This window comes from Gossypium hirsutum, chromosome D10 (genome assembly GCF_007990345.1).
Source record: "Gossypium hirsutum isolate 1008001.06 chromosome D10, Gossypium_hirsutum_v2.1, whole genome shotgun sequence".
Lineage (NCBI taxonomy): Eukaryota > Viridiplantae > Streptophyta > Magnoliopsida > Malvales > Malvaceae > Gossypium > Gossypium hirsutum.
The window spans coordinates 11,947,209-11,970,026 of NC_053446.1; the positions used below are offsets into that span (position 1 = coordinate 11,947,209).

At 32.8% G+C, this 22,818-nt stretch overlaps 2 protein-coding genes and 1 pseudogene across 5 annotated transcripts; all 3 read left to right on the top strand.

Annotated features, from left to right (window-relative positions):
• Positions 1–1,709: 1,709 nt before the first annotated feature.
• On the top strand, positions 1,710–3,398 carry LOC107914287 (glutaredoxin-C3). Its single transcript, XM_016843160.2, has 4 exons — positions 1,710–2,112; positions 2,322–2,395; positions 2,860–2,958; positions 3,054–3,398. The coding sequence occupies exons 1-4, from the start codon at positions 1,946–1,948 to the stop codon at positions 3,107–3,109; spliced, it is 396 nt and encodes a 131-aa protein (XP_016698649.1). The 5' UTR covers positions 1,710–1,945; the 3' UTR covers positions 3,110–3,398.
• A 991-nt stretch (positions 3,399–4,389) lies between these two features.
• LOC107914286 (WAT1-related protein At3g53210-like) lies at positions 4,390–6,472 on the top strand (annotated as a pseudogene).
• A 2,074-nt stretch (positions 6,473–8,546) lies between these two features.
• Positions 8,547–10,820, top strand: LOC107914285 (protein RTE1-HOMOLOG). Of its 4 annotated transcripts, none has more exons than XM_016843159.2 (3): positions 8,547–8,696; positions 8,930–9,211; positions 10,302–10,820. In XM_016843159.2, the coding sequence occupies exons 2-3, from the start codon at positions 8,936–8,938 to the stop codon at positions 10,725–10,727; spliced, it is 702 nt and encodes a 233-aa protein (XP_016698648.1). In that variant the 5' UTR covers positions 8,547–8,696; positions 8,930–8,935; the 3' UTR covers positions 10,728–10,820. The 4 variants fall into 4 exon arrangements, with proteins under 4 accessions (XP_016698648.1, XP_016698647.1, XP_016698645.1 ...); XM_016843158.2 differs by having other exon boundaries at positions 8,603–8,696; positions 8,925–9,211; XM_016843156.2 differs by lacking the exon at positions 8,547–8,696 and adding an exon at positions 8,701–8,837 and having other exon boundaries at positions 8,925–9,211.
• The last annotated feature ends 11,998 nt before the right edge of the window (positions 10,821–22,818 follow it).

The following is a 22,818-nucleotide window of genomic DNA, read 5'->3' on the forward strand; positions in this document are numbered from 1 at the left end:
AAAATTAAAATTATATTGCGTTGAATATTATCCACTAGAGCTTCCAAACACGTAATACTGGAGTAGTTACAAAGTTAACTAACAACGCAATCTAAGAGAAAATAAATGTCCTAAATTCTATCTAGATAATATTGTTATTAAAATCAGATAATTTAGTTTAATTAAAAATAAATATTTTATATGTGATAGAGATATAACACCTTTGCAGTGTTTTCTACTAAAGAAAGGATATATACATACATACAGGTATATGTAATTATTCCTTTTTCAATACATCAATTATCTATCTATATTAGAGGTGCTCATGGGTCGGGCGGCCTGGCTCGGCCCAACGGCCCTCCCAAAATATGGGAGGGTCCGGGTAAAAATATAGGCCCGAAATATGGGTTTGGACAAAAAAGAGACTTGTTTAGAAAACGGGCCGGACGTCGGGTATCACTTTTTTGACCCGGGCCCGGCCCGTGCCAGCCCGAATATATAATATATATTTTTTTAATTTTAAAATACTTTTTTTTTATTTTTTTATTTTTAAAATGAATTTTTGGTGTTTATTAAAAAAATAGGCTGGGCCAGGCCGAGCTCGGGCTTAGGAATTTTTTCCCGAGCCGGGCCTGGGCAAAATTTTAGGCCCATATTTTGGGCTGGGCCCGGGCCAAAATTTTTTCTGGGCCCGGCCCATGAGCACCTCTAATCTATATTTATATATTAAGATTTTATTTTAACAAAACAATAAATATTATTTTGAGTAAGGGTAAGCATTTGATTGAATCAAGTGAAAAATTTCGAGTTAGTCGAGTTGATGAGTCTTATTTTATCATCCTAACTCGATTTAAATTTTTTTGAATCGGGTGAAATAGTTCGGATTAAATTAAAAAAATTAAACTTGTCAAAATAAAAATATTGTTACATTATAACTAATTTCATATTAGAGCACATAAATTTAAAACAATATATATTTGAAACCTCTTTCAAAGAAAAATAGGAGAAAAATGAGATATTTTAGTATGATAAACTTTAATCGGTAATTTACTTGTTTAAGTCATCAAAATTATTATTTTGATTTTTTTAAAAAAAATTTAAACATTTTTATTCTTTACATTTTTTAGAATTTTTATTTTTTATAATTTAAAAATATGAAATTTTGGATTTTTTATAAAATTTTGAAAATTTGGAAATTATTTTGAATTTTTTTTTTGAAAGAGACCAATTTGCTCATTTTTGAAATTAACAGGGATCAAATTGTTCTTTTAGACCAGCCTACCATTTAAGTTATTCGAATTATTCGAGCTATTCAGATTGTAAAATTCAACTCAACTCGAATAACTGAATTACTTATTTGAGTTAACTAAAAAAATATCAAATAAATTTTCAATTCGATTATCTCAAAATTTTAAAAAAAATCGATTTTTTAAGTTGAATTGAGATTTATTCGCCCTTAATTTTGAGAATTTTCTTTTTGTCTTTTTATATAAAATTTAAAAAATACGTGACAAGTTTTGAAGTCAAAAGATGAAACAATCACACTCATTTCTACCCTTTCAACTAAACTATATTTGATTTTCATGTAATTTTAAATAAATATATTGCGCCATAATTTAATTTTCGTTTTGGAAATACACATTTATGAATTAAAAGAAAAAATATATATATTTTGCAATACATGAACATGGTTAATTAGTATTGGAGGGGCTATTTGTACTTATTGGGCGTTAGTATAGCTGTTTATTCTTCCGCCATTTTTGGGTCGAAGTCTCAAACTTGGAAGTCCAATGAACTAGAATTGGCCTCAAATTTGATGGGCTACTCGCCTAGGCCTCTGGAGATGATGAATCAAACACACACTTTGATGTTTATGAAACTCTACAAATTGGTAAAGTTGATTCCTTTGTGAGTTACAGGCAAAACCCCAGAAATTCCCCCCTTTGGAATAAAAGAAATAGAAGACATGGTGAGGCAATCGAGGTTGATCCTTTCACTACTTGGCGCAGTTTTGGTGTTGCTGGTGATTGGAAATGCTCTGAGGCTAGCCAAAGCCAACAATTCAGCCTCCGCCTTTGTCCAAAACGCCATCTTCTCCAACAAGATCGTTATGTTCTCCAAATCCTATTGCCCGTATGTCTTTGTTATTTACAGTTTCATCTAAACCTCTCAATCTTCATAATAAAGAATCAATATATCATAGTTATCTAGTACTCCGCATAATCAATCTTATTGCCCTTTTTTAACCCCATTTTCTTCGTGGGTATTTCTTCTAAAGTTGAACTGAAACGTCAATTCATTGATGGGTTGCTCCAACTTCTTTCGCTTTGTCTTGTTCGTAGGCATTGCATGCGTGCCAAGCGCATTTTCGCTGAGTTAAATGAGAAACCTTATGTTGTAGAGCTTGATCTCCGAGGTATTTGTGGATGTTCTTCATTTGCTTCTGATATGTATGTTCTTTATAGGTTAAATTGTATAGAAGGTCCTTGTACTAGGCATTTTTTATGGATTTAGTCTCTCTACTATAATTTGATCATTTTTAGTTCTCTATGTCTCGAGATGTGTATTTTCAATCTCGAGATCAATATGTTCTGTTAATTCAGTCAAACAGTTTGACATCGCTTTTTTTTTTATCATATGATGATGTGCCATATACATATTGGCATTTTTTGTACGTCAAATGTTTAAAGAAAAATAAGGTAGTCAAATTATTTGATTGAATCAATTGAAAGTAGAGATGAGCAAATTATGGTAGAGGGGCAAAATCTGCCAAAAACACATAGTCCAGGGACCTTTTATACAATTCCAACTTCTTTAGATATATATGTTCAAAAAGAGTAATTTTAAATGAAGCTTTGACTTGTTGAGCTTTTGTTTTAGATGATGGAGCTGAAATCCAGTATGTCATCCTGGATTTGGTAGGTCATGGAACTGTTCCACAAGTGTTTGTGAATGGAAAGCATATTGGAGGCTCTGATGGTTAGATACTTAGGCTCCATAGTATTTGTCTTCCTTGATATTACTTATATATATATATTGACTTTCACTTTTCGTACTTATTTGCAACTATGTAGATCTCAGTGATGCAGTCCATAATGGTACATTGCAAAGCCTTCTAGCTGCAAGTTAATGTTAGAAAGAAGGAAATAAATTGACTTGTGAACTGTAAAGCTGCCTGTGGATTAGAAGATCATTTCTGGGTTGTGAACTTAGTAAGTTCACTGCAAGATTTTGTTGAGTGCGCTGTGATAATGGCATGTCTCTTTGAGGTTATCTTATATTTCATCTTCATCATGGAAGAGAATGACTATGTTTTAGGTCTAAAGTTCATTGTAAATGTAGGTGTGGGGAGGGAGCAGTGACTTTGATTTAGTTTTCACATAATCTTATACTTACTGTCAATGGATCCCTTTTTTCTATTTTGTTGTTTCTTGGTATAGGCATGCTTTCTTTGAAGTGGGATTTTTATGGTGTTGGATTTGATTCATGGATTTGACTGAAGAATCATATGTAAATGTTTGGCCTTGAAAAAAAAAGAAGAAATTTGGCTCTAACTGAACAAAGATTTTGAATCATAATGAAACTATTCTGATTAAAGGATTTCCCCAGAGTTTGTGCATATTTATTGGCAGGACATCTCTCAACAAATTGCCCCAGCAGCCCAGCCACATTTAAATGAGATAATAATAAGCAGTAATGACATTCACAGTTCACAGGCAATGGCCAGTGGGACTTTGTTTTTGGGGTGAAGGCTTGTAGACATTTATAAAACAGAATAGGCCTAGAGTGCCAAAATGTCAATAATTTGAATGACTGGCAGCACCACTGCATGTGCCTAGGACCTGAGGCCGAGGCCTACCCTGAGGGATCAACTGATTCTCATGGCTCACCTGTTTGGTTTCCTGCTGCAAGGAGCATTTTCTGATTTTAATGCTCACTCAATGAGATTGGCTCCAAATTCAGTGTTGGAAATCACTGTACCACCTTACATCACCCCCTCAAGAGCTGCCATTGCCAAGATAGCATCATATGCCCATGCAAGCCCCACAATACTATTAGGAGCCCGCCACAGCTGCCAAAGTGTCATTGGCTGCATCAAAAAAGTGAGTGAAAAGGAAATAAAAAAGGCATATATAAGCTCCATTGCCTTGGAATTCTATATATGGGAAACACCCAATAGTTACCCTTGTGGTTGTTCTTTTGCATCATCTATTTCATCACACATGATTAAACTATTGGTTTTTTTTTTCAAAATAATATCAAAAAGAAAAAAAAACAAAGGAAATCTGATCATGTGCAAATGAACAAGTTGGCAATCGAACCGGAGACGCAAATATCCAGTAAGAAATTAGGACTGTGTCCCCCACAAATAAAATAATTATAAAGTTACTATATTAAGCTTTGAATACAAAAGTAGTTGTCGTTTCCTCAATAATTTTATATCATATTAACATCCTCTCAATTCTCACCGTTTCCCCTTCCTTTTCAATTGCTCTTCTCCAATGGCGGAAGCTGGCTCTGGGTTAGCCTCTGCTACAAGAACATGTAGGGTGCCGGAACGAGCAAAGCTGCATATTGCCATGACAATTTTTCAGCTTGGTTATGCCGTGAACCATGTAATTATGAGAGTTGCTCTTAATATGGGTGTAAGCAAGCTAGTTTTCCCATTTTATAGGAACATCTTAGCCCTGCTTGCCTTGGCTCCCTCTGCTTATTTCCTAGAAAAGTATGGCCATTAATTTGAGTAGGAAAATCAAGAATCTTTTTCATTTGGGTTTTATTTATTTTTCACAATTTTTTTATTTCTCTGGTTCGTTTTACAGGAAAAAGAGACCAGCACTGACCATTTCTTTTCTGATACAATTCTTCTTTCTTGGATTTATAGGGTATGAATCATTTCTGGACAAATTTTCCACTTTTTATATCAATCAATGAAGTTATTTACTGATATTTCTGTTTTGCTAGAATAACTTTGAATCAAGGATTTTACATATTTGGCTTAGACAACACATCGCCTTCATTGGCTTCTGCTACTGAGAATTCTGTCCCAGCTGTGACTTTTATCATGGCTGCCTTACTTAGGTGAGACATAGACCCTTATTACATACACACCGTGTTAATATCCGATACTGATTTGCTTATTTTCTCTAATTTCCAAGGATCATAATTGTCTTTTTCTTTGAAGGATGGAACAAGTACACTTGGATCGTAAAGATGGAATAGTCAAGGTGCTAGGGACTATTGCTTCAGTAGCTGGAGCTTTAGTAATAACGCTTTATAAGGGACCAACTGTTTACACTCCAAATTCACCCTCAAACAAGCCACATTTTTCATCTTTAGGAGATGCTGAAGGGAAGAACTGGGCAATCGGTTGCTTATGTCTCGTTGGCCATTCCCTTTGTTGGTCAAGCTGGATTGTGTTACAAGCACCGGTCCTAAAGAAATACCCAGCTCGCCTCTCCTTCGTTTCATACGCTTGCTTTTTCGCTGTTTTGCAATTCGGAGCGATTGCAGCCACCATTGAAAGAGACCCCCAGTCTTGGCAAGTTCACTCCGGCAGCTAAGTCTTCACTATTTTCTATGCGGTCAGTATCGGCAACCTTAAAATGCTTAAAACCCCTACAGTTTAATCCTTGAAGTTGTTGAGTTTACGGTTTTCCTTTGAAATGATTGGAAAGTGCTTGATGTGGTGCAGGGACTCGTAGCTTCAGCAATGGTGTTTGCTATACAAATATATGTTGTTGATAGAGGAGGCCCTTTGTTTGTCTCAATGTATTTGCCTCTGCAAACCTTACTTGCGGCTTTAATAGCCACTGTTACATTGGGTGAAGAATTCTACTTGGGAGGGTAAGCCTTAACTTTTAACCCATACATTGTTGCCTACAATCATACTTTGCAGGGTTGGAGTGACATTGAATATAGCTTGCAAAATATGTGAAACTTGCAGGGTAGTAGGAGCAGCATTGATAATAGCTGGATTGTATCTGGTTATCCTAGGAAAAAGTGAAGAGAGCAAGTATCTGTCTGAAAATGAACCAATTTATTCAGTGTCTGAAAATAATGACATGGAATCCACCTTCATTCGGCCATTGCTGGGAAATAAATTGCAGAGCTGAGGCAAATGGATGAATTTTCATATCAGCTCCATGGCAAAGTCAGTCATCCAATCCACACTAATGCCATTGAAGCAGCCTGCTGCTATTGAAATTGAAGGACAGCAAACGTGAATGACGGAGTTTCCAACAATTGAAATGGGAAAAAGAAAAGTTGAATTGTTTTGATCAACATGCATCATGGATGACATATGAAATCATTTTTTATTATTAATTTTGAATGGAACACAGAGGGTGCCTTCTCTGAGCTCTAACAGCCATGCTTATGTATTTATTTATGTTTATTTGACCCTGTTGGTTTGGATCATCATTTTGTCTATTGTTGTTATTTTATGATATTAGTGAATATGAAGTACACACCTATTTCCAAATTTTAATAATCACCATGTTTATTTGCCACCGATTCACATGAAAAGTAGCAATCTTTAAGGTAAACTACAGATATCGGGTTCTTTTTCCCTTTTCACTCTTTTTCATTTTCTATCACCAGCACTCAAAGAGCTAAAAGAATTTACATAATAATAACTCTAATCCTTAACATTTATATATTACATCAATTTAATCCTCAACGTCTACACATTGTATAATTTGAATTTTTTTTTCAATATTGATTTTCTTTGTGAATCTCTCACCTAAAAAATTAAAAAAATCTATCAACTCGAAAATATACCAAAAATGAGAACACCCAAAAATTTTAAGATTCTCGTTCTTTTAAAGTTAACCTTCAATATCATAAATAAAAATAAATTTGTAAAAAAAACTAAATTACACAGTGTAAATAGTTTTTTTTTTAAATATAGACTAAATTGACACAATTTAAATATTGAGGGTTAAAATTGTGATTATTCTAATCTTAAAAATTATTAAATTATCTTTCAATTAGTAATTCATTGGTTAATGACAAAAAAAAATGAATAATTAAAGGATAGTTTTGTAACCTTTTATAATTGGTGAAAAATGGATGCTTATATTCGCGAGATACATTCATTATCTCTTAACTTTGCGAATTGAGGATGTTGTAAGAAACGGGAAATGAGGATGTATGAAGTAGCAAAGAAGAGGTTTTGAGGGGAAGAAATGCTTACTGAATAGAAGATGATGATGTTTGTGGAGGCTAATTAATGGACTGCATAAATATTAAAGATGATGTGTTTGATTCTCAGTTTCACCATAGTTTCATGTTTTTCAAGCTTAATTCTACAATTGATGATTTGGAATAGTCTAGCTTGTGGGCTTTTGTCTTTTGGTTTCTCTGTTTCAGAGTTATTATTTAATTTTGGCATAATGATTTATTTCATTATTTATCTTTACAAAAAATATTATTTTAACTCTCAATTAAAATTTTCACATGTTTGAGTCTTTAAATTTGTATTATTTGTCAAACCTCAAAATGGATGGAAATATTAATGTTCGTTAACTTTGTAGACATTGCATCCATATGGATATCACACCAACAATTCATTAAGGTTTTTTTTTTAAATTTTTAAAATTAAAAAAAGTTATTTTTAAAAAAATTAAAAGAGATTTTTTTTAATATTTTTAAATTTTAAAAAATCATTAATGGTTAAATTGGGTAAAATTTTGTCTATTTTGGAGTGATTTGATAAACAATACAAATTCAAGAATTAAAAAGAAGTAAAACAAATTATATATAAGACTAAAATAAACTTTTTTTCAAAGTTAGAGAACAAAATAAATTATTATTTACTTGTAAAATATGAGTTTGTAGCTATATATTATCGAGATTGTCTTATTATTTGAACCGTTTCTCTCTCCCAATATTAATGAAAACCAACTAGATATTATCTAAAAACAAATACAATGTTAAAAGAATAAAATTTGATCAAAATTAATGTAAACTTTTAAATCCCTAATTAATTATGCTCGAGGATGTACTTTAAACACACTATACTCACAACATCCAACAACCTTTTGCTAATATTGTAAAAATAAATAAATTAACATAGAAAAGGAATGGGTCAAATTTTATTATTACTTGTGGATTTAATTTCATCATTTTTAGTTTATATATTTTTTTGAGTTGGTCAATTTAGTCTTGACACAAATAATAACATTTAAATTTGTTTGGTAAAATTTAATTATCATTCATGTGCTATACATACAATTGTAGATTTGATCTATATTCTCTGATTGTATCATTATAAGTTTCCATGCTTTTTCAATTTTTGAAATTTCAGCCTTAACGTAAATGACCGTCGTTAACCATTAACTGGAGTTTTCGTGAATAATATATGAAAATATCAAGTTGACATGATATTACACATATGATAATATGTTTGACATATCAGATTTTAGAAATAGCAATTTAACTTAATTAATTTAATAATTACCGTTTGGTGAAAACTGAAAATTTAAAAAAGATAGGATTAAAAATGATCATTAAATCCAAAACTTTTGCAAATTACTTGACTTATAGCAGAGTTTAACCAAAAAGAAACATGGAAAAAAGTACAAGAATCAGAAGAAAAATATTAAACACCCAACAAAATTCAAAAAGAAGCCCGGCCCCCTTTTAACCCATCACTGGCCGCCCAATTCCTCCACTCTCCGCTGGGTCTTCGTTTGTTCTCTCCGACCACAAAGGTGCGCTCTAATCTCAACTTTTCCATTTTCCAACAGTCATTCTTTATCAGTTCCCAGAAGAAATTCTCTTTGATTTCTTAATCGAATTTTCGCCCGTTTATTTTGCTTTCTACTCAATCTTCTCTCCTTCGCTAATGGATGGTTGATTCTAAAAATTTATCACAGTTTTTCAATCTGCTTTGGAATAATCGGTGTTTTTGTTTTTAATATTCTTTTTTTCAATTTTAGATCAGCTGGAAATGGAAGAACAAGTAGATTCAGATCGTCAGTTAATGATGGAAGGTGGTTTTACGGCCCCACACAGTATGGATATTGATCCATCGAGGAATCGGTTTCCATGCTGCATTGTTTGGGCGCCTCTACCCGTTCTTTCATGGCTGGTTCCTTTCATTGGACATGTCGGAATTTGCAGAGAAGATGGAATTATTCTAGATTTTGCAGGGCCTAATTTTGTATGTGTTGACCATTTCACCTTCGGACCAGTGGCTCGCTATCTCCAAATTAACAAAGATAAGGTGTATAACTCCATCTTCCAACTCCTTTTGCCTCTCTTATCTCTATTTTTTTTTCTTGAATTTCATTTATTTATTCCCAAACAAAAAGGTTGCAGTACGGGAAAATTACATGACAACTTTAACTGGATTAAGAATTTGAAAGTTAGATTTATATTGGTGCCTTTTGTGCTTTACGCCTGTACCTTAGATAGGGATCTGATAGGGAAGAGTAGTCATAGGCTACCCAATGTAAATTCCTATGCTTTTCAATGAATGTGAATGCACTATGGCAGGTTTTCTGAAGTAGGAGTTACTGCTTCCATTGAGCTTATGCCCTTACCTTTGATTGGGATTTGATAGGGAAGAGTTGTCATAGGTTACCCAATGTGAATTCATAAGCTTTTCAAGAATTTGTGAAAGCAAAATGGCAGATTCTCGAGAGTAGGATTTTCCGGGTCCATTGTGCTTTTACACATTTTCATTAGGTGGGGATTTGATAGGGAAGAACCGTAATAGACTATAAACTCCTAATATGGTTTTCAATGATTTGTAAATGCACTGTGACAGATTTTCTGAAGTAGGATTTATTGGTTCCGTTGTGCTTTAGGCTCTTACCTTAGATGGGAATTTGATAGGGAAGAGTTGTAATTGGCTACCCAAAGTGAATTTCTAAGCTTCACAATAATTTGTGAAGGTACAACGGCTGATTCTTAGAATGGTTTTACTCTGGTTCTATTGTGCTGCATGCATTTACCTTAGATGAGGATTTGGTAGAGAATCATTGTAATAGACTATAAATTCCATTGCTTTTCAATAATTCATGAATTCATTATTGGCAAATTTGATGGAAAAATTGGGGGCATTGGTACCTAAGATGGTGCAAATGACAGGAAATAGGTTGCACCAATGTAGAATATAACTAGGGTTTCTTTTAATATTTCATGGCTGTACTTCGGTTTGGTTGATGGGAGAGCAAAAATTTGAGTATGGATAGTTATGATGAGTGCCAATAATAGGAATTATATATGTGCTAGCATTTCTACTCAAGTATTTGTTTCTTGATTGTTCTTCCTCGGTTAAGGATGTAATCTTTAGAGAATTTTTTTCTTAGGAATGCGGCATTTCTCCCCATTCATCTGCACTTAAAGGAGATGAAGAATACCAGGATGATGAACCTAGAAGAGAGTCGTTAACATGGGACGAAGCACTTCGAAAAAGCACGATGGAGTTCCAACACCGGTCATACAACCTATTCACATGCAATTGTCATTCATTTGTAGCAAACAACCTGAACAAGTTAGGGTTCCGTTATGGAGGGTGGAATGTAGTGAACGTTGCACTTCTCCTCTTACTCAAAGGCCAGTGGGTGAGCAAATTAGCATTTTTTCGGTCTTTCATGCCATTTGTTGTCGTAACCGGTCTTGGGCTTACGTTTGGTGGCACCACATACCTGTTTTTCTTGGCTCTCTTTGCGGCCCTTCTTGTTTGTTGGTTCCTTCTTGGTACTTACTGTTTTAAGAATTTGATCAATTTGTAGCTTTTATATTTTTCAACTCTCCAACTCCATTAATGTAAAGATGTGCTTGTAAGATTCATTGCTTGTTCATGTTATCATATATTCGTATTTTCACATGGCTTAGTTATGTTAAAAGTTATCATATATTTATATAATTTTTTTTTGGGAAAAGTATTCTAACCCTTGAGGTTTGATAAAAATTCACCTACTCCCTTAGAATGTATTTCGATGAAGTATTTTAAAAAATTTTAAATAATTAATTAATTTAAGAAAATTAGGTTATTGGAATTTTTTAAATTAAAAAATGATTATTTTTAAAATAATTAATATATTAAATATTCGGTATGGATTTTTGAAGTAAGTTTATGAGAAATTTTGAAAAAGTTATTACTTTTTTAATTATAATATATACTTTTTAAAGTCTTTTTTTATTAAAACTATTTATAACTTTTTACAAATATAATGATGTCAATATTGAATTTTTTTATTTTTAACATAATTATTCTTTTATAATTATTTTTTAATTTGCAAAATTCTAATAACCTAATTTTTTTTATAAATCGATTATATATCCAAACAAATCAATTACAAATCTTAGCATTTTGAATTGATAAACTCTAAAATTCTAGCATTTTGAAAATCTCAAAAAAAAATTATATTTCTTCATCCAAACACACTCTTAAGGTTTGATGAAAAATACACAATCCGTTTGTGTTAAATGAATTCTAATAAAAGGACAGTTTTATCTTTTATTAATTAATATTTTTTTTATTTTGAGTTAATTGCACCAGATATCTTCAAACTATGACCCTAAGTTTAAATTGACTCTCAAAATTCAAAACATTCTAATTACATCCCCAAACTATTGAGCGATAAAGCTTTTACAGAACCTCAAAACCAATATTTTTACAGAATCCATTTTTACGATATTTTTTTCTTTAAACTTTTCATTTTAAAAATTCGAGTACCACTTTAAAATAAATATTATAGTTTGGGGATGCATAGTAGACCTGTACATGGGCCGGGCGGCCCAGCCCGGCCCGACGGCCCGCCCGAAATATGGGAGGGTTCGGGTAAAAATATAGGCCCGAAATATGGGCTTGGGCAAAAAAATGAGGCCCGTTTAAAAAATGGGCCGGGCCTCGGGCACCATTTTTTTGGCCCGGGCCCGACCTGGCCCGGCCTGAATATAATAAATATATATTTTTTATTTTTATTTTTTAATTTTAAAATACTTTTAAATTTTTTTTATTTTTTTATTTTTAAAATAATTTTTTAATGTTTATTAAAAAATGGGCCGGGCCGGGCTCGGGCTTATGATATTTTTCCCGGGTCTGGCTTGGGAAAAATTTTAGGCCCATATTTCGGGCCGGGCCCGGGCCTAGGAGGCGGGCCAAAAAAATTTTCGGGCCCGACCCGACCCGACCCGGCCCATGAACAGGTCTAATGCATAGTGCAATTAACTTATTTATTTTTGTTATCTTTAATCTTTATGTTTTATAATTCTCAATTAAAAAAGTGAAAATATAATTAATTATAAAAATATTTGAATTATTATTAAATTAATGTAGATTGCAATATTCTAATATATGTTAAATATGATATACTTTATGTAAGTTTTTATTTCTTGAAGTTACAAGTATAGTAACAATTGCAATTACAAAGAATATATTTGAATAATTATAATTACAATTAATCATTATAAAATATAATTTGATAAAAATAATTTTATACATGGCTTACATATAGTGATACATAAACTAAAATAGATACGGATTGAGAATTCTCACATGATTTTCACAAAATTAAGACTCGAACATAATATCTTAAAATTTTCAAGGTCTTAAACTTACTATTAAGCTAAGTCATCACTAGCTATAAGATTTTTTTTGAAATTGTTATTAATGATAATTATATTTCGTTTTGCCTTCTCTTTTATTTTTTGTTTTTAAATTTTTTATGTAATTAAAGGTGACAACTATAATAAAAATGATGAGAACCAAAATGTTTATAACTCTTAAATCAAATTGAATGTTTCTTAAGCCTTAGAGTTATAATTTAACTTCTCTTATTAAAATTAAAATTAAAAGCACAACACCCAATCATTCTTTTTTTTTTCCTTTGAGACTATGCAAAAAAAAAGTGTTCATAATATTGATTTAAAAAATCTAAAATTACAATTCATCCTAACACTACATGATACAATTATTTTCGTACTTGATCAAACAATGTGGAGGTTGTGGTGGTGTTGGTCAATTCGCTCTGTTTAGGACAAGGTGGAGAGCCAATGGTGGTGGTTGGCTCGTGATGGAAAGTCAAGTTTTCTATAGAAAAGTTGGGAACATGAAGTAGAAAAGAGAAGAAGAAGATTGGAGAGGAAACCCCTAGATCAAGGAGCTGAGAAGTATATAAAAGGGGCCTTAGTGGGACTCGTGCTATGATGGCCGGCATGTGTAGAGTGGTTATAGGGAGAAGTTATAAAGTGACTTTATTCAAAATAAAAGTATGGGTGAAGCCTTTGTGCTATGTGCTAGTTTTCTATTCTTTTCTTTTTTTGGTTCTAGATCAATGAAAATGGTTTCATAATTTTTAGTAAGAGTTTCTATTGGTTCAAATCTTCCAGCATTTTGAGATTTCGTAAAATATTCTTCGAGGATTTAAGTGTTTGCTTTTTAAACTTTGTACCATTTGTTTTAAAATTATTGATATTTAACTAAGTGACTTAAGAGGCTAACAGTGATTCTACTCGACTAAGTGACTTTAGAGGTTAGCTGTGTTTTTGCTATTAACTTAGCGAGTAGTATCCCCAAGGGGCAACAGTGTTTCTGCTATCAATTTAATGAGTGGTATCCCTAATGGGTAGTATTGTTACTGTTATCAATTTTGTAAAAATTTTAGCCAAGTTCCTTAAGATGCTATCAGTGTTTTTGCTATTAAACTTAGCAAGCCTGAAAAGACAATATCAATCCTGAAAAGACAAAAAACTTTTGTTGGAATGTGCCTAAAAAGGTTAGAATGAACTCACTCATTTACCGATGAGCTATACACAATAAGACATTTATTCTTATGCTACTCAGAAAAATATCAATAAAATTTTACATGGCATGACATTTACCCCTACACAACACAAAAAATATCAGTAAACTTTTTATAATTATATATTTTACCTCTTGTTGGAGTTTGCCTAAAAAAGTTAGAATGAGCTTGCTTATTTGCCGACGAAATATGCATGTCGTGACATTTATTCACATGCTACTAGAAAAAATATCAATAAATTTTTATAGTAATATATTTTTTACCTCTCGACAAATTGTTGAAATAGTGTTTGAATTCATATTAACGAGTTACTACACCAAATAAGTAATTGTAAGCTGTTGACAAGCTGTTTGTTAGAAATATAATTAGGGGTGTATCGGGGAAGAGGGGCTAATTGGGGCTTAACCCCTTAAAATGAAAAATTTTTATTTAGGCCCTTTAAATTTTTAAAATTTTAAATTGGTAAAAATAAAATTACACTTTGCCCCATTAAAAATGACAAAATTTTAACTTAATCCTTTAAAATTTATAGAAATATAAACTATTTAAATTACAAATTAATTTTGACCTTATCATAAATATTGAGCCAAAACACACGTAGATTAGCGTGGGGTTCTATTATTAGCGATGGTTATATTCTCGTGGGGTTCGGGCCCCTTTTATTCTTTTGTTTTGTTTTACACTTTATTTATTACTATTATTATTTAATATATTTACAACCCAAAATGCTCCTTAATGTACACATTCTCCTCGAGGAGTTTACACCCCAAGCCGAGACGTGAAACTCTAGTTCGCACATATATGCATGTTAAAGCTCTCGCCCCATAAATGTCGCCGCCTTCAAAACGAGGATATAAAATATGTGCCTCAAGGCCGCTGAAATTGGGGGATTTGGAAAAAATAAACTTGAAAAATGAATTTGGGTAAAATTTAAGGTCCGTTTTTTATATATGTCATGTCTTTGATAAGATTTTTAGCTTGAATTCGGCTCGAATATTATGTTATAAAATAATATTATATTAATTATATATGTTAGATAACAATTATATATTTATATTTGTACTAAATCACAAATCTAATGACAATTAAACCCATTGTCCAAGACTTAAAAAAATTTACCCAACTAAATAACTCAACTCAAAATATAAAATTTTAAAATTTATATTTAATACAATAAAATATTTATTATATATTTTTAATTTTTTAATATAATAAATCATTTATTATATTTATGGTAGTATTTTTTAATATAAATACTTTTTAATGTTAGAAAAATTTTATTTTAGCTTTTTTTAGTGTATTATATTTCTTAAATAAATTAATTTTAAATAAAAAATAATCTAAAAAAATTTAAATATGAACAAACCGAATCGAACCCAATTTTACTTTTCTTAAATTGAACCGCACTTAAACAAAAAAATTAAACCCTTTTTCGAATCAAACTCAACCCAAACTTAAATACCTTACAACGGCCCACAAGGACCTCTACTTACAGTTGATAAATCATTCAAACTGTTTTCGTGGGGTGTTGTACAAGAAAAGGCCCATTTCCAACATTATTTACAGAAATGGGCCACTAAAAAAATTATTTACTAGAATGGTCCAAAAAATACAAAACGCTCCAATATGGACACGTTTTCAGGGGAAAATGCAGAAAAACATGCTAACGTAGGAGCGCTTTACCACGTGTCAGCAAAAGTGCACTGACGTGGGCGCGCTTTATCCCATGTTTTTCTCCCAACGGTCATTTAAAAAATTGATCGTTGGGCCTAACGATCAGGAAAAATAAATTATAAAACTTCCACCTATTTTTTCATACAAAATTTCTTCCAAATTTCTCTCTAAATTCCTCAAAAAAGCTCTCAAAGCTCTCTAAATTTCAAATTTTTGTCTAAATTAGTATTTTTTTTATAATTTCTAAGAAATCTGATCGTGTTAGAAATGACCCGATAATTAATTCGTCTCGATGATAAACATATCTTTGTCAACCAAATGGAAATGGTAAGGGTTAATTTTAATTTTTTTAATATTATTTAATATTTTTATTTCATTTTTGTAATTTAATTAATATTTTTTATATTTTTTTATAACAATCGGTGGATCGAGTGTTACAATGTTTTATTCGTAATATGCCTAATCCTTCATCACCGTTGATAGAAAATTACTTGAGGGAAACGGGTTTTTGGCGCTTGGCCAATATAGGCCGGAGGTGCAAGTTGGACCCGAAACTCATCAGCGTGTTCGTGGAGAGTTGGTGTAACACCCCTAACCCATATCCATCACCAGATTAGGGTTACGAGGCATTACCGATCATATCAAAGTTCATATAGATGATCATTTCATTTCACAACTAAAAATTCAATCACATCAATGCTCGTAACTTAATCAAATATCGAGTCTTAAAATTTTAACAAACATAACATTTCATAATTAAAACATATTCTAGCATGTGTCTAAACATATCATATACAAAACTTTTAACAAAACAACTATTCCATTAGTTGAATATCAAACCTATTATTATAGTGCTTTTGCATATGTACAAATTAAACATCAAACGAATCATAATTCATTACTAAATTAAACATCAAACGAATCATAATTCATTTATACAGCATTAGTGATATAAAAACATGTCCAAACATGCTTATAATATAATCAGAAAGCAATCCCAATCATTTTAATTCATATGACAAAAGCCGAATCAAATCATGTTTATTACACATATTATGCATTGTACCATATTATCACACAAGACCAACTTGCTTCTTATCAATTCAACTAGCAAAATTAACCTGAAACACTTTCCTCGATTGTCATTTAACAACCAAACCTATATAGCCAATTCACATTATAAAATCATACATATAACCAATCAATTATCCGTATATTCGGTCATCCAAGATAATTTCAATACATAACATAAACCATATCACATACTCATTAATATGGATCTACTACTTTAGCCGAATATACTTATACTCATTATTCACTATTTCTAAACCATTTCACTAATGCAAGCATACCATTTCAATTTGACTCAAAGTAACCATAGTATAGCATAGTTCACACATAACGAAAACAAACAATTTCAATATTAACATATAACTAAACAATTAACTACATGATCAAATCACTATTGCCGAACCACAATTTAGATTAAACCCATCATTTATATTTACAATTTAAGCTAATACATGACTGAAAATCACTATCGTTAGCATTATTAACAATCCACAACCAAAACACCTTCATCAATCATATATCAAGCTTACCAAATTTAATTAATCATAAGCTATATATATATATATCATTATTTCATACCGAAATCAAATACCAAACACATCACACACATATACCATAACCGAAAATGCATAAATATAAGCATCATTTCTAGCCATTTTTGCATGGATTTATAGACAAATTCAAAATATAGTTACTTTAACACTAGCCTATACATGCTATATGTTCAAAGTTTCAAGCTTTTAAAATACCAAAATAGAGATCGATAGTGTGAAGGACTTCCTTGAAGATCCCCGAGCTCGAAGCTAGCTATCAAAATCTATAAAACAACGAATAAACACACAAAGTAAGCTTGGAAAGCTTAGTAAGCCATAAACAAATAAATCATTATAAGATTATTAACAATCCAATTCAAATAGGCTAAATACAAACAATTTCAAACATGTATACATTCACTTTTATCATATAATTCAACTTACTACATAAACATCATTCATTGCCATGTATTTCACATATAGACATTTGAAACATACCCACTTTTCATTTCTGAATTACATAAACACATCACACGTACCTGAATCGGATACATTTTTTTTACATAATCATTCATTTCTCAATATTGGCCGTTGAACCGTTCGGAATCGACAAGGATACTCAGATAACTCGAAAAGCTCGTACAATGCCAATGTCTCAGACGTGATCTTACATGTAATCAAATATTGATGCCACTGTCCCAGACAGGGTCTTACACGAAATTGTATACGATGCTGATGTCCCAGACATGGTCTTACACGTAAATCTCAAATCGACCCCAACGTCCCAGACATGGTCTTACGCGATAACTCATATCGGAAACCTATGTCATGACATATGTATCCTAACTATTCCTATGGTTCGTACGAGGCTTTCGGACGTCGTAATTCAATAGATTCAAGCTCGTAACTAGTTCTCCAATGCTTAATTCAATTCGACATATACACATATATTTATTATAATTCAATTCAACACATATAATACATATACATTCGAATTTAAAAACATTTATTTACTTATGAACTTACCTCGTATAGAAACGAACAGATGGAATCGACTACTAGACCACTTTCGACTTCCCTCAATCTAATTCCATTTTCTTTTGTTCTTGATCTATATAAATTTAAATTTGGCTATTTAATAACACATTACATTCAATTCAAACAACAAATACATAATTAGGGCATTTTTCACTTTAGCCCTTAAAATTCACATTTTTGACATTTTAGTCCATATTTCATAAAATCACAAAATACACAAATTTTCATATTTCCCATGCTTGGCCGAATATCCATATAGTTCATATAAGTCCATATCTTTCATTTATTTCGTATTTTGACCCTTAAATTTAAAAAATTCACAATTTAATCCTAAATAGGCATTTTTACTAAAAATCACTTAATTAAACTTGACAATCTAACCACATATATTTATTTTTCATCATCAAACACAAAAATCATCAAGCTATCAACAATGGAAAATCTCAAATTTATCATCCATTCAAAAAATTAAAGCATGGGCTAGCTAAAACACGAAGCAACAGTCTCAAAAACGTAAAAATTATCAAAAATCGAGCAAAAACGAACCTTGAATCAAGCTTGGACCAAGGCCGAATGTAGCTAGCTTATTTTCTTTCTTTGTCCTTTTAAGTTTCGGCAAAGATGATGAACATAATGCATGGTTTTATGTTTTAATTTTATTTAATTACATTTTAACACATAATTTACTATTTTAACCTTTATAAAATAATATGAAAACATTATAACTCATGTCCATAACCGTCTATGCTAATTTTCTATGGTCAAATATCAACATAAGGACCCCACATTATAAAAGCCATAGCAATATAGCACTTTAAAAAATGGCTAGCCACTTTTGCATTATATGCGGTTAAGTCATTTTATAAAATCGAGCACACAAACGATAAAATTTTCATACATGTAAATTAACATGTTGTAGACACCAAAAATAATATTAAAATACTTTTATGACTCATATTTTTGGTCCCAAAACTACTGTTCTGATTTAGCTAAAGCCGGACTGTTACAGGTGGAGACCTAAGACGCACACATTCCATCCTCCATGTGGGGAATGTACCATCACTTTGGAGGACGTGCAGTTACAATTGGGGTTATCGGTGGATGGGTTCGTATTCATCAGGTTCGCTTAATCTGCTGATTGGGAGCCATATGCTACGATCTTTTGGATGTGATTCTGGATATTATTTACGGAGGACAGATTGATATGGACTGGTTATAAGACACATTCCCGGAGCCGGGGGATGATTCAATTGAAGTAGAAAGAGTACGATACGTTCGGGCATACATTCTTTAGATCTTCGGAGGTTATCTGATGTCGGACAAGTCATGAAACCTTGTACATCTAAGGTGGCTACTAAAACTCATCGATTTTAGAGCAACTGGCGAACTCAGTTGGGGGTCTGTCGTGTTATCGACATTGTACTGGGAGATGTGTCGGGCGACGTAACCAAATAAAATTAAAATCGGAGGTTGCCTCTCTCTATTACAATCATGGGCTCGGTTTTGTTTTTCATTTTTACGTCCTCGAGTGAACCACTTGTATATATTCTCACTCTTAATAAGGTAAAATTTATTTTAAATTTTACAATTATTACATAAATTTAAAATATAATTTTATGCTAAAATTTTATTTAAATAGGTGGAACCATTCAGCAAGTTACAGTGGAATACCTACTGCTCTTGAAGATATATGGCTTCTATTAAACTAACAGTCGGAAGCGCATGTAAATATTTATTTCATTTTGAACTATATATACATAACATAGTCGATTTCGTATTTAGTATTTAGTTTTATGCATATAACTAATATTTTTATCACGTTTGTATAGTTTCAATGGGCACCATACAAGGATCCGACAATTCATGCAATAATTCCAGATAAATTCTTGCAGAATTTGAACATCTTGCACGCTAAGGTCCTATTGGTCAACTACGCTACCGTTGAAATGCACCAGACGGATAGAGTGTTGTGGCAATTTAGATTCTGACAATCAATTCCCGTGGCACCTAAGGTGCTTGATGATGAGCACAAAATTGATTTACGATGACCGAATACGCATTGGCCGATCTTCCTCTCGGAATATATCAAAATGTGGAAAAATCAGTATGATAATATACCTACTCGCGAACTGGTTATCGTTTCAGAGTTAGCATGCGAGCCGAATTACATGCCATGGTTTAGGATCCATAGTAAGCCATATTTGCTCTTGGAATAGCAGAGACATCGAAAATTTCGTGTCAAAAGAGAACAACGGGGCCCTTTAAATCCAAGGACAACGGCTGACGGGACGGGCCTATCAATAGCACCCACGCAATCACTGGTCTTAACAGAGCAAGCGACAATGTCCACACCACACCCCTTCAGATTATGCCAAGTGCGTATCCTAACCCTTATATGTTTCCTTTTTCCATTCTTATGCAAGGTTGGAATGCATAACCCCGTGCATCTCATTTCCCGATAACTCTGACTCAACTGATGATATATAGGCCATTGTCGCAGGAAAGAGCGCACAAGGCACCGTCGGGGAGCTCATCTCATTTCTAATCCCCATCGTCTTATGAAATTTAAACACCTCCCTCGTGGGTGATGCAAACACCTCCGCAATCTTTGTTCTATCGAGGTGGGTCATCCTCCTAACACCCACAACCAGAAGCTGATCTTGAACAACCATAAACCCCACCAGAAGCTGAGCCAAGAAAGAATCCAGCACGTAACCGTCAACCACCCCTATGTGGCACTGATTTCGACCGGCATATGCATTAATTTTTTTGAATATATTTATACAAACTGTTTTTATATTGTTTCATTTAATAAACAGAAGTTGTTTTGAATATTTTTGTAGAAATTATTTTTATATTGTTTCATTTAATAAAATAGAAGTTCTTTTGAATAAGACAATACAAATTATTTTTTCATTGTTTTATTTAATAAAATTATGAGTTATTTCGATTTGGACATATTCACATTGTATGACTCGGGTTTTTACACCACCCGCACAACTTCTGTTGGTTCGTTCTTTCCTGAATATCCATATTATCACGTATTCTAGTCGAGCACAATTGACTTTTTAGTTTGTGACGTAATTCTCTATCCGGTAATAACTTAAACAGAGCAAGCGATACAGACTGCCACTTACATTCATTTGACTGGTGGGAATATGTGTCTCCACAAGTTATACATGTATTATAATTTGTACACTTCGTCGAGATAGCTCATGAGATCCAAACGGAGATTCTGACAAGCTGCAATTACATGAACGTATGGATAACGAAGTGCGTCAAACCTCTTATAGTCACAAGTCCTATTTCTCAGGTGTACACGATACTATCTGCTAGGAATACCTTGGTTCGGTCTGTTGTACTCCATCACATGAAACCATAGGTTGTCGCGATCGTGACACACTGTGTACATGGAGTTGGTCCGCGTCTTAGCCTTATTAATTTCTTGCACTACCTTTTAGCACCATACATGGCCTCCCTGCATTTGGCTTTTATAACTCGCTACTTTGGAGATGATGCCGCCAAATGGAAGTATGTCTCCCACACAATCAATATTATCGGTAAATAACTGTTTCTTTTAGAATATAATTTATGCATTCAACCAAGTTTAATGTCATCTGACTATATTGGAGGCCACCGTTGTATAATTGTGTCCACTGAACGAAAGGTATGTTATAGAGGTAGTTTACGCCTTGATCATTAATTAACCATAAAATCACCAACATCTCATGAAAATGGTCCTTATTGATCTCGTACCCTGTCAATATAAGTGGATAATGATAATTACATACTATTATTCCATTCAGAGCAAATTGAATATTACAAACCAAATAATATTTGTGGCGATTAAATACCCATGTTGGTCACTTGTCGTCGTTTAATGGTAGACCAATATTGCCTATAGTAGTTGGACGTAACGTGCCTTAGATAATACTGATGGTGTGTACGATCCCAGAGGCTTCTCTGTCGCTCAATTGTGACTAGTATTTCAGCGGCTCAATCTGATATAACGTAGATATCGGTAGGGGGCAGACATGCCTCCTCAACCTAGAAAGAAAGAAATTCAAGTCGTTACCTAACTCCTTCTGTGTTATTGCAAATGCAATTGGAATGATCCTCCCATCACCATTTTGTGCCATAACTAGCAATAGCTGATAGGTATATCTACCATACATAAAGGTACCGTCAATTTGTACCAATGGCTTGCAATACTGAAATGCGGCCCGACATTACTTAAAGCTCTAAAACAGACGCTTGAACACTGGACATCTACGGAGCAAGCGGTTGTTGTAGTACGCAGGAACCGTTTTAAGGTTTGTTACACAACTTGGGACGTACCTCTCCAGCATCTGACACCACTGGTACACCTCATTGTATGAAGCGTCCCACCCACTGTGTATTTTCTCTAATGCCTTCTGCTTAGCTATCCAGACATTGCGGTAAGAAGTCGTGTACTTGAATTGACTACGAATATTGGTAATTAAGACCAACACAACAGTCTTAGGATCCGCTTTCACCATCGGTAGTATTAAGCTCGCATCATCTTTGAATCCAACTTGGAATGATCTTGTGAAATACCTGTCAACCTATGAGTACGTTAAATAATGCAACATTAGATAATAACAGTAATATTTAGAAAACCTAAACACCTAGTGATATTGTATTGGCTATACACGTATGTGGACCTTTGAACTTCTTTATCTCCCACAACTCTGTCATCTTATTAACTGAATCTATGATTTTCCATGAACATGAACCAT

Bases quoted from the DNA above. Each gene is read 5' to 3' on its own strand.
- LOC107914287 (XM_016843160.2), top strand. From the start codon at position 1,946: ATGGTGAGGCAATCGAGGTTGATCCTTTCACTACTTGGCGCAGTTTTG. The intron at 2,396-2,859 runs GTATTTGTGGAT...CTTTTGTTTTAG, and splicing joins TGTAGAGCTTGATCTCCGAG to ATGATGGAGCTGAAATCCAG. The intron at 2,959-3,053 runs GTTAGATACTTA...GCAACTATGTAG, and splicing joins GCATATTGGAGGCTCTGATG to ATCTCAGTGATGCAGTCCAT.
- LOC107914285 (XM_016843156.2), top strand. The intron at 9,212-10,301 runs GTGTATAACTCC...TTTTTTTCTTAG, and splicing joins TCCAAATTAACAAAGATAAG to GAATGCGGCATTTCTCCCCA.